The 12,518-nt window shown below is 42.3% G+C and overlaps 1 protein-coding gene across 3 annotated transcripts in view; it reads right to left on the bottom strand.

The window, feature by feature from the left end:
* The window catches only part of mocos (molybdenum cofactor sulfurase), a 261,052-nt gene that overhangs the window by 187,447 nt on the left and 61,087 nt on the right, over nt 1-12,518 (bottom strand). For all 3 annotated transcript variants that reach the window (XR_013500329.1, XM_078237017.1, XM_078237026.1), the window contains exon 5: nt 9,217-9,293. Coding sequence is in view for 2 of the 3 variants with exons in the window: in XM_078237017.1 (XP_078093143.1) it covers nt 9,217-9,293 (77 nt within the window). In the remaining variant the exon portion in view is untranslated. The remainder of the gene's footprint in view (nt 1-9,216; nt 9,294-12,518) is intronic.

Here is a 12,518-nt window from a genome sequence, read left to right as displayed (position 1 = left end):
ACTGAGTGTCTTGTTAGGCCATTTCAGAGTCAACTTATTTTGTGTCTGGAGGCAGATGTAGACCAGACTGTATAAACATGGCAGATTTCATTCCCTGAAGAACATTGTTAAGCCAGTTGGGTTTTTACAACAATTCAGCAGTTTCACTCCTGAGACTAGCTTTTTATTTCAGATTTATTCATTCAATTTTATTTCCACTAGGTGCCATGGTGGGATTTGAACTTGTCTCTCCAGAGATTAGTTGCTGATCTCTGGATTACTAGTCCAGTAACATTACCATTATATATCAATAAAATATCGAGGCTCATACATAGAAGTGCATCCGTATAAGAATTCAATGACTTCATGGAGCAGCTTGGAAGGGGAAAAACAATACAAAGACAGAAGGAATAAATATTGGTACAGAGAATTCCCTCAAAGTGTCTTTGAAATAGCAACTCCAAAGTTATAATTTCTTACCAGAAAAAGTGCAATTACTTTCTCACATCACATTCACTCCCATCATACAGAATTCACAGTTCAGACATGACACAGGCTGACATAAAACCATACAAATATGATTGAAAGATAAAATTATTTTCAAGTTTATTGCCGACTGTTGTTGATTGTATATCTTTGTCTCAGACTCAGAACATTTTAAAATCAAGCATGCGGTTTTAATTCTGATGGCGATTTAACAGCTGTCAACAAAATATTCTAAATTTTACATTTGTGTGCATTTTTACATGTTGACGTCATGTGTCTGTCACACTTTTGTGTCAATTTTTTCATGAGAAATTCCAATGTCCACTTTCATAATGAAGTCACAAGTTAAACCAGTCACACCGTAATTACACCTACTGCCAACAGCACCAGTGTTAGCCACACCAACTGTGACAAACAGTTTCAACTGGCTGTGGATGCTAGTGATATTGGTGTGGGGGGCTGTGCTGTTACAGGAAGATAAACTTGGTGTTCAGAAGCCTGTGGAGTATTTTTGAAGAAAATTAAATCCTCATCAACAGAAGTTTTCTACAAGTGAAAAGGAGACTTTTAAGTTTGTTATTGGCATTACAACATTTTGAGATATATTTTGCCAGTAATTCAGTAGAAAGAATCATATATAGAACATAGAACATAGAACATAGAACATTACAGCGCAGAACAGGCCCTTCGGCCCACGATGTTGCACCGACCAGTTAAAAAAAAACTGTGACCCTCCAACCTAAACCAATTTCTTTTCGTCCATGAACCTATCTACGGATCTCTTAAACGCCCCCAAACTAGGCGCATTTACTACTGATGCTGGCAGGGCATTCCAATCCCTCACCACCCTCTGGGTAAAGAACCTACCCCTGACATCGGTTCTATAACTACCCCCCCTCAATTTAAAGCCATGCCCCCTCGTGCTGGATTTCTCCATCAGAGGAAAAAGGCTATCACTATCCACCCTATCTAAACCTCTAATCATCTTATATGTTTCAATAAGATCCCCTCTTAGCCGCCGCCTTTCCAGCGAAAACAATCCCAAATCCCTCAGCCTCTCCTCATAGGATCTCCCCTCCATACCAGGCAACATCCTGGTAAACCTCCTCTGCACCCTCTCCAAAGCCTCCACATCCTTCCTGTAATGTGGGGACCAGAACTGCACACAGTACTCCAAGTGCGGCCGCACCAGAGTTGTGTACAGTTGCAACATAACGCTACGACTCCTAAATTCAATCCCCCTACCAATAAACGCCAAGACACCATATGCCTTCTTAACAACCTTATCTACTTGATTCCCAACTTTCAGGGATCTATGCACACATACACCTAGATCCCTCTGCTCCTCCACACTATTCAAAGTCCTCCCGTTAGCCCTATACTCAACACATCTGTTATTCCTACCAAAGTGAATTACCTCACACTTCTCCGCATTAAACTCCATCCGCCACCTCTCGGCCCAACTTTGCAACCTGTCTAAGTCTTCCTGCAAACTACGACACCCTTCCTCACTGTCTACCACACCACCGACTTTGGTGTCATCAGCAAATTTGCTAATCCACCCAACTATACCCTCATCCAGATCATTAATAAATATTACAAACAGCAGTGGCCCCAAAACAGATCCCTGAGGTACACCACTTGTAACCGCACTCCATGATGAATATTTACTATCAACCACCACCCTCTGTTTCCTATCCGCTAGCCAATTCCTGATCCAATTTCCTAGATCACCCCCAATCCCATACATCTGCATTTTCTGCAGAAGCCTACCATGGTGAACCTTATCAAACGCCTTACTAAAATCCATATATACCACGTCCACTGCCTTGCCCCCATCCACCTCCTTGGTCACTTTCTCAAAAAACTCAATAAGGTTAGTAAGGCACGACCTACCTGCCACAAAACCATGCTGACTATCACCTATCAATTCATTACTCTCCAAATAACTATAAATCCTATCCCTTATAATTTTTTCCAACATCTTGCCGACAACAGAAGTGAGACTCACCGGTCTATAATTCCCAGGGAAGTCTCTGTTCCCCTTCTTAAACAATGGGACAACATTCGCTAACCTCCAATCTTCTGGTACTATACCAGAGGCCAACGACGACCTGAAGATCAGAGCCAGAGGCTCTGCAATCACTTCTCTTGCCTCCCAGAGAATCCTTGGATAAATCCCATCCGGACCAGGGGATTTATCTATTTTCAGACCCTCCAGAATATCCTGCACATCCTCCTTATCAACTGTAATACTGTCTATTCTACTCCCTTGCAACCCAGTGTCCTCCTCAGCTATATTCATGTCCCCTTGCGTGAACACCGAAGAGAAATATTGGTTCAATGCTTCACCAATCTCCTCCGGTTCCACACATAACTTCCCTCTGCCATCTATAACTGGCCCTAAACTTGCCCTAACCAACCTTCTGTTCTTGACATACCTATAGAACGCCTTAGGATTCTCTTTAACCCTATCCGCCAAAGTCTTCTCATGTCCCCTTTTAGCCCTTCTAAGCTCGCTCTTCAACTCCCTCTTAGCCAATCTAAAGCTTTCTAGTGCACTACCCGAGTGCTCACGTCTCATCCGAACATAAGCCTCCTTTTTCTTTTTAACCAACAAAGAAACTTTTTTGGTGCACCACGGTTCCCTAGCCCTACCAATTCCTCCTTGCCTGACAGGGACATACCTATCACAGACTCGCAGTAGCTGCTCCTTGAAAAAACTCCACATGTCGGACGTTCCCAGTCCCTGTAATCTCCTAGTCCAACCTATGTTTCCTAATTCTCTCCTAATAGCCTCATAATTACCCTTCCCCCAGCTAAAACCACTGGCCCGAGGTTCATGCCTATCCCTTTCCATCACTAAGGTGAACGTAACCGAATTGTGGTCACTATCACCAAAATGCACACCAACTTCCAAGTCTAGCACCTGGTCTGGCTCATTTCCCAGCACCAGATCCAATATAGCCTCACCTCTAGTTGGCCTGTCTACATACTGAGTCAAAAAACCTTCCTGCACGCTTTGAACAAAAACTGACCCCTCTAACGAGCTAGAGCTATAACAATTCCAGTCAATATTAGTCAAGTTAAAATCCCCCATAACAATTGCCCGATTACTTTCACTCCTAAGCAGGATTGACTCCGCAATCCTTTCCTCAACCTCTCTAGAACTTTTAGGAGGTCTATAAAAGACTCCCAACAGGGTGACCTCTCCTCTCCTATTTCTAATCTCCGCCCATACTACCTCAACAGATAAGTCCTCATCAAACCTCCTCTCTGACACTGTGATACAATCTCTGACCAATAATGCTACCCCTCCCCCTCTTCTACCTCCTTCCCTACTTCGACTAAAACATTTGAACCCCGGGACCTGCAGCATCCATTCCTGCCCCTGCTCTATCCATGTCTCTGAAATAGCCACAACATCGAAGTCCCAGGTACTGATCCACGCTGCAAGTTCACCCACTTTATTGCGAATACTCCTGGCATTGAAGTATACACATTTCAAACCCTGCTCCACCCCACCTCTGCAATGCCATGCATTGCAGTCCCCATCCATGCATCCCTCACTTTCAGCCCCACTACTCAGGATCCCTCCCCCCCCCCGAATCAGTTTAAACCTCCCTGCATGGCCTTAGCAAATTTACCCCCCAGGATATTGGTCCCCTTCTGATTAAGGTGTAGACCATCCTTCTCATAGAGGTCACACCTTCCCCAGTACGAGCCCCAATTGCTTAAGTACCTGAACCCCTCCCTCCTGCTCCATCCCCTCAGCCATGAATTCAAACCTTCCCTCTCCCTATTCCTCTCTAAACTATCCCGTGGTACAGGCAAGAGTCCAGAGATAACCACTCTGTCAGTCTTGGCCTTTAGTTTCCACCCCAACTCCATAAATCCCTGCCTAATATCTCCTTCCCCTATCCTCCCTATGTCATGTGTCCCCACATGTACAATAACTTGTGGTTTATCTCCCTCCCCCCTAAGAGTCCTGAATACCCTGTCAGACACATCCCGGACCCCAGCCCCTGGTAGGCAACACACCAACCCTGAGTCCCTACCTTTAGTTCCGACCCTCCTATCTGTCCCCTTAATTGTGGAGTCCCCAATCACAAGGCCCAGTCTTTTACAGCCCCTAACCACTTGAGCTTTCTCACTCGGCTCACCCCCAGAGATCTGCTCTCTATGCTCAGTTGATTCCTCCTCAACTGTAGCCTCCATAAAGACCATAAAGACCATAATCCCCTAAAATTTCTGGAGAGGTTTTGAAATCAGAATACCAGGTGATTTTAGATAGAGTTTGTTATCACAAACATTTAATTTGAAAATCATTCATGTGGCTGGGAGAGGAAACATTATTGTTGATGCAGTGCCATGAGTATAAAAGACACTATTGGAAACCTTGTGTATAAATTGTCTTTCAAGTTATAGAATTTAAGTTGAAAGTGTTAAGAATTGAGGAAAATTATTATAAAATGAAGCTGGGATAAAGTAAAGGAGACAAAAGGGGACTGATTACGCAGCTGTCTGAAGGGATGTTTGGATATGCAAATTAGCATATCAGTGGGTAAAACAAGTGTTCATCTATGTAACTAGAGGAAAACAATGGTGTAAAGAAGAGGTGACTTCAAAGTGGAGAGATAAAGGAATTGGCACTTAAATGCTAAAAGCCTAGGAAGATTAGCATCAAAGGGAAAGAATGATATAGCCATAGCACGATAACAGGAGAAAGGGATACAGTAGAAGCAGCTACCATCATTGCCACACAGTTGTAGAAAGCAGGCTCTCCCGGAAACAAATTATTGCTAAAACTTTAAAATCCAAAACTCAAACAGAGAAGATTATTCCTTCGCTGAAACTGAAGACGGCTTTCCCAAAATTGGACGAATAGCCTGCGAGTCGTAACCATCTGCTGGATTAGTTTCAGGGTTACATAATATTGGATGTTGTTTGGGAAAAAGGGGCATTTCTCAGAGTTCAAGGAAGTTGGAAATAAGGGGTGACTTCAGATACTGTGTGTGTATAGCCATTAGTGTAGTTAAGTGTATTGTTGCTGGGTATTATAATCCTTCTTGTGTGTTTTCTTTTAAGTCAATACATTTTGTTTATTAATTTATCACAAAATGACTGGATTGTTTCTCACTGGTTTGCAAATTTTTTCTCACATCATACAAAATAAAAAATATACACCACCAAGAACCAGTGTTCCAAGTTACCCTTCTAGGTTTTAGGACACCCTCGCAGTCAACATCAGCAGGGTTGTTGACACGATACCTCAAATGAACATCTTTGTTTCAGCAACTATACTTCTCTGCTTCTCAAATTACCATCAATAGAATTTAGTAATAATATAAAATCAAATGCTAACTAAAAATGGTTACAGTGTATGGCATTAAAATGAGGACTGAATTACGTCTGCACGATTTAATCCATTTAGTCCATGCCCTCTAATCACACACCATCTAAAGACGATGCTTGAGGCTAGAAATAGGTACACATTGGTTTTTGAGAGTAGGCTCATGACCTGCCCATGCTAGTTCTAAACGAGGTGGGCAACATGTAAAATTAGTTCACCCATTTCATTTCCAAGGTTGCAGCTGGCCCCAAGTGGAAATGATGCTGCTCTCCTTCTGCCAGAGATCTCTGTTCTCCACAGGGGTCAACTAGCATTGTGAGAATACCATGTGCTCCAGACAGCCATTCCATTCAAAGGCACTCCCTATTAAAGGGATGCTGCATGAATGAACCCAAGGCTGCTGGATAACCATTTTGGAACATTCAGAATCAAAGCAGATGTTGCAGTGTGCCAGTAGGAGGGCTGCCCACTTCAGTAACACCATCCTGTCGGCACTGATGAGAAAAGTGGAGGCAAGGAGATGCCAATCTTCCACTGGGGGGGGGGGGGGGGGATGAACATCTTTGAGACACATCGTCAGAATGGGATGAGAGCAGGTAACCAGGCTTGTTAATGTCTCGAGCTTTGCCCTGAGGACAAGGCAGCAAAGCAGAAAAAAACTAAATGACCTCACTCAGGTGACCAAGGTATGAATGCTTTTGCATATCACATCTTAGATCTGCTACACCAGCCACCTCTCATACTGCACAATGCACCGCATCTCCATCACTCAATCTGTACTACACTTTGGCATAGAGGGATCACCCCTACTGTCATTAGGCTATACCTTATCCACACACATTTAACAATTATGCCAGTCATACACATCGCTCCATGTCTCCACAAACTTAAACCATTTATTTAGGCCAGGCACATCAGCCAAGCACAATGACAAACAGTCCTCTTGCTCGCAGGTGTATGTTATCCACAACTGGCAAGCAAACCAGAACATCTGTATTTCCTCAACACTCTGGAGGAGATGGGCAATTAACTATCAAGACTTATCCCAGAGCTAGTGTCGCCTGACACTACCAAAGCCATTCAGGATGATGGCAAGTTGCTGCTTTATACAACATCTTCACTCATTCCTCCTTTTCATCCTGAAAAGTGCCACAAAATGGAAAGTGCAGATGGCGTGACTGTGGGACTCCTATTTTCGTCCCCATCCTCCCTATCCTAATCTCAAATCTTTCATTATTGTTTTATGATTTTAGATAGTGGAAAACAGATGTTTGCTCAGCCTACAGCCATGAAGATGAGGAAGAGCAACCTCAGCAAAGTGAAGAGATGACACCATCACTTGACCTTACACTTATAGACACCAGTTCAAATACTAGCATTGCACAAACTAATGTTGAGTTGGCATCAGCACATGCTGAGTTGCCAGGTTCAAATGCACTGAAGCCAAGGTAGGGGTTAGGTCAATTCATGTTCAAACTCTCCAGACAGCAAGGTTGCTGATGAGTTCTGCTGCAAGGTACTCAGATGAGGACCTCTTTGAAGTGCACAACAGGAAACACTGATCACAATGCACACTTGTGATACTTGCTGTGCTGTCAGTCATGTCAGAGAGGCTCCATTCATGGAGGAGTATGACTCCAAAGTGACAGCTAGGACTTGCGCAGAGTGTGGAGTCCCCACTTTTTCCAATGTGAAAGTAGTGAGCAATTCCATGGCATCATTACCAGACTGACCCGGGCGGCATGGTGGCACAGTGTTTAGCACTGCTGCCTCACAGACCAGGGACCCGGGTTCAATTCCAGCCTCGGGTGATTGTGTGGAGTTTGCATGTTCTCCCCACGTCTGCGTGGGTTTCCTCCAGGTGCTCCGGTTTCCTCCCTCGCTCCAAAGATGTGTACGTTAGGTGGATTGGCCATGGTAAAATGCCCCTTAGTGTCAGGAGAATTAGCAGGGTAAATATGTGGGGTTATGGGGATAGGGCCTGGGTGGGATTGTTATCAGTGCAGCCTTGATGGGTTGAATGGCCTCTTTCTGCACAGTATGGGGTCTGTGCTTCTGGGTTCTATGGCCCATGCTGGACTGTCTGGTGGCCATGCTCTTCCCTTCCATTGCAGCACAGGTGCAGGCCATGAGATCCATGGCTGCTGGTATCCGGGCACAGAGTGCTGCAAACTACCACAAGTGTGGTGAGAATCATGTGGAAAAAATATTCTGAATAAGGCTCAAAATTGCACGTGCTATTGAGACTTGCACTGTTTTTCTCATCAGAACCGGTACTTTGCCAAATTCTGGTAAGCTTCTTTCCATCACGTTGCGCTGACTTCACTGAACTGGGGTGAAAAATTCAATGCAACTGAACTGAAACTCCAGACTTTGGTATGCAAACAGTTATTGGACAATGCACTTACAGTCTCTATTTTTCAGGCAGAATTGACGAAGCAATTTAATGTTCTCATCTTGCATCACATTTTACCATCTTGCAAAACATAAGAAACTTATTTTCATCAACTGAACATGGTCATGCCACAGAACAGTTTACTAGTAATGGACAAAAGTACAATTAAAAAGTAAAATGTTTAGCAATCATAAGGTAATCATACACTGAAAATGTACTTTTTTAGATTGTTCATCTAGTCTAAGATACTACAAGGTAGACCTCAATTCTTTGAGTCGGAAGACAGTTTTACATCTCAAATTATGTTTCCATCGTCTTTAATGGAAATAAAAATTTGATATGATGTAAAATGGGCTACCAAGTCATTGTCACCCATTTTACACTATTGCACAAAGTCAAGATCTGCCCTCCATTCTGTTGGCTTGTGCCTTAAACCTGTCATATCACACTTGTTTCCAGCCATCTCTGTTTTCAAAGTAGCTCATTTTTAAAAACGTTGGTTGAGGTTGCACAGTTTCATACTTTATTCCTGCCAGACACCATCACAGAAATTGGTGCTCAATGTGGGCTATCAACAGTAAGCTGGAGAAGTCTGCATTTGGTTCAGTACCTAGCAAAATTGAGCAGGTTAGATAATGGTGGCAAGAACACACCAGTGGACGGCTTGCCAGAGAGCAAAGTCATCTTCCAGTTTTGCTCAGCAAGATAGAGATGCTGGCTTCGGGAACCCAGCCATGAAAAAAACCCAGCTTACAGCACATAACCAATTGCTCATCCTTAACTGCTCTCGAGAGGTGGCCATGAGCTGCCTTCTTGAATGACTGGAGTCCATGTGGTTTAGGTATACCCACGGTGCTGTGAGAATTTCAACACGCTTGCAATCTCTGTCACTATTTTTATCTATTAAAAAACCCATCTTTGCAATGGTTCAGAATACTATGGTATATTTTCATGGAATCCTTATAAAACTTAAAAAGATTTAACATTATACTTTATTACTGACCTGTAAACTTATCCAGTGCATTGAATCCATGATTTACTGCTATTATATCAAGGAAAGAAATAGTGCCATCTTCAAACCTGGAATGAAAATAATAATTTATCACACAGGTAATCCATTCAATTAAGTCTAATACAATGGATAACAAAACTAGATCTTTTTCTTTATAAGATAATGACGCACTCAATATTCTTATAGCTAAGGTACAGGAACACACTGTGGATGTACCTACACCATATGGTCTGCAACAGTTCAAGAAAGTGGCTCACCAGCATCTTCTCGAGGGCAATTAGGAATGGGCAAGAAATGCTGGCCTCATCAACAATACCCACACCCCCGCGAAAGAATAAAAACAACTTCAATCTTTTTGAATCGCTCAAGTCTGACTAATCCATGTGAATTTATAGTTCTTTAAACTTTAACATTTGTGAAAGGATTTTGGACAAAATTTTAATGAATATTCCCACAGAACAATTGTATAATTAAAGATGGAACCAACAACACATCTTTCGTTTAAAAAAAAGCAAAGTCACTTTTTTAGATGTGTGGCTCTGTTATTTGTTTGCAAAGACATTTTACAATTTCAATCATGTAGAAGTGTATAGTTTCTTAAAATAATCAAGTCAAAAAAGGATATTTCTAAATTTGTGCAAAATAATTACTTTTCAATTCTCAGCAATTGGATCACATCGTTTTGTAAGGCATAGTGAAGCCTGTGTGCCAGGCTTTTCATTAAAGATACAAAGGCTAGCAGCTAATAGTTTTAACATAAACAAATACACTCTATGATGAAATTCCCTGCAATGAGGTGCAAAATTTTCCGACAAAGGAACAGGAGTAGGCCTTTTAGCTTCTCAAGGCTATTCCGCCATTCAATTAGACTAACATCTGAACATTACTTACCCACCTTGGGTTCCATAACTGTTAATACCTTTGCATAATAAAACTCCATCAATTTTAGTTTTGAAATTTTAAATTGACCGAGCTTCAACTGCTTTTTGGGCAAGAAAGTTCCAGTTTCCCTTTACTATTTGACTGAGGAAATGCTTCCTAATATAATTCCTGTTACCTCACCCTAATTTTAAAGTTATGTCTCTTTGCTCTGGATTTCATCACCAGTGGAAAAAATGTCTATCTACCTACCCTATCAAATCGTTTGATCTTCATAAATCCGGAATCAGATCATGCCTTAATCATCCATACTCAAAGGGACACAAGGCTAATCTAGAGAAGTAGAGGCAAAATCAGTGAACTAGTTAACAATTGGGTGCAGGAGAATGAATGCTTTTTCATGATGGATGAACGAAGAACCAAGAATGTCATCCAGAACTCTTGGGTGTTCCTACAACATGAACAAAATACTGCAAATGCTAAAAATTCTAAATAGAAATAGAAAATACTGGAAATTCTCAGCAGGATGTTCTTAGTTACTGATATCAGTTAGTGGCCGAGCAGAAATAAGATCACATTTTCTTCCAGGCAGTGATTTGACTTTTAAAAACAAAGTCAGATATTTTTAGCTACATATGCATTTACCTGACCTTTGCCTAGATTTTCATTGGTTTATCGCTCATGTTGATGTATTGCGTGAAAGCGGAACTAGATGGTGGTAATAGGTGAACCAGAGGGGAAGAAGTTCTTCATTATAGAGCTGCCTGCTGTGATGAGACTTAGTAAAAAATTGAGTTTGACATTTAAATGTACATTAGACAAATTACAAAATAAAAATCAACAGTTGTCAGAGACAACTTTTATCGAACAATGTTGGAGTAGGTACTACTTTGCTACAGGAAATGATTGATACAGACACCTACATCTTTTAAGATAAATATTTGAAACAAAGGAAGGTACAGAGGTATGGGAATAGAGTGGGGCAGCAGGGGCAGTATTAGATTGCTTCAGCAAAGTATCAGCACAAATACAATGGGCCAAATCATATAATCATAGAATCCCTACAGTGCAGAAGAGGCCATTCGGTCCATCAAGTCTGCACCAACTTTCTGAAAGAGCATCCTACCTAGGCCCAATCCCCTGCCCTAACCCCACGCATCGATTATTGCCAATCCACCTAACCTGCACATCTTTGGACTGTGGGAGGAAACCGGAGCACCTGGAGGAAACCCATGCAGACACAGGAGAACGTGCAGACTCCACACAGATTGTCACCCAAGGCCTGAATCGAACCCAGGTCCCTGGCAATGTGAGGCAGCAGTGCTAACCACTGTGCCATCGTGTTTTCCTTCTGTGCTGTAAACTTCTTAGTATACCATCCTGACTTGCACATTTTTGGCATGGCTTCTTCTTTTTTATATTCATTAATGAAGTGTGGGTGTCTCCGGCAATACCAGCATTTATTGTCCATTTTTAAATACTCTTCAGGAGGTTGTGTCACACCACCTGAAGTCCATGTGGTTGTTCGGTCAGAATCCTGGAACTCCCTGCCGAACAGCACTGGGGGACTATCTCCACCCAACAGATTGCAGGCATTCGAGAAGGCAGCTCACACCACTTTCTCAAGGGTAATTCAGGATGGTCAATTTCCAGTAAGACCAATATCTCATGAATTTAAAAATAACTAGTCAATCTGGAAGGCAATGGCTGGAATGTTACAGCCATTCACGTCGGCTGGATTTTCCCATCCCACTGCACTGAATGGAGATTTGACTGGCCGCCAAGATCTCCGACTTCACTGCAGCGGGACCATGGCATGAACAGTCGGTAAGATCACGCCCAATACCAATTATTCATATCTTCAAGACATGGCTGTATAATTCATGTTAATACTGCCATTCTTTAAGATCAGCAGGTGAACTCACCTGATGAAGGGGCAATGCTCCGAAAGCTCGTGCTACCAAATAAACCTGTTGGACATTAACCTGGTGTTGTGAGACTACTTACTGTGCTTACCCCAGTCCAACTCCGGCAACTCCACATTATTCTTTAAAATGGCAAGATAAAGGCAACAAAGAGAATTGACCAGCTGCACTTGAATACCTTTGAAATAAACTGACTTCTGTGTATTTTCGAGATCTGACAAATGTATAGATTACTCACTCTTAGAATGCAAATGTTTTTGTTTCATGTTAAGACAGAACATCACCAGGATCCTTGCCACCAAGAAGGAGCCCACTAGTGTCAAAGAGGGGACTCCCGGGGGTGTTAAAGTGGACTATTGATGGCATATCAGAAGAAGTGACTGCACACTTCAAAGTGGACAGTGATGGAGAAAAGAGCCCCAAATAGGAAATCTACATTTGTGTATTGCTGACAAAAGAGACATGCTGTTGAGGCTTTTGATCTTGCAC

The sequence above is a fragment of the Mustelus asterias genome, chromosome 2, assembly GCF_964213995.1.
Source record: "Mustelus asterias chromosome 2, sMusAst1.hap1.1, whole genome shotgun sequence".
In the NCBI taxonomy this organism is placed as follows: domain Eukaryota; kingdom Metazoa; phylum Chordata; class Chondrichthyes; order Carcharhiniformes; family Triakidae; genus Mustelus; species Mustelus asterias.
The sequence above is the reverse complement of the archived record's forward strand: the minus strand, read 5'-3'. Positions and strand labels throughout refer to the sequence as shown.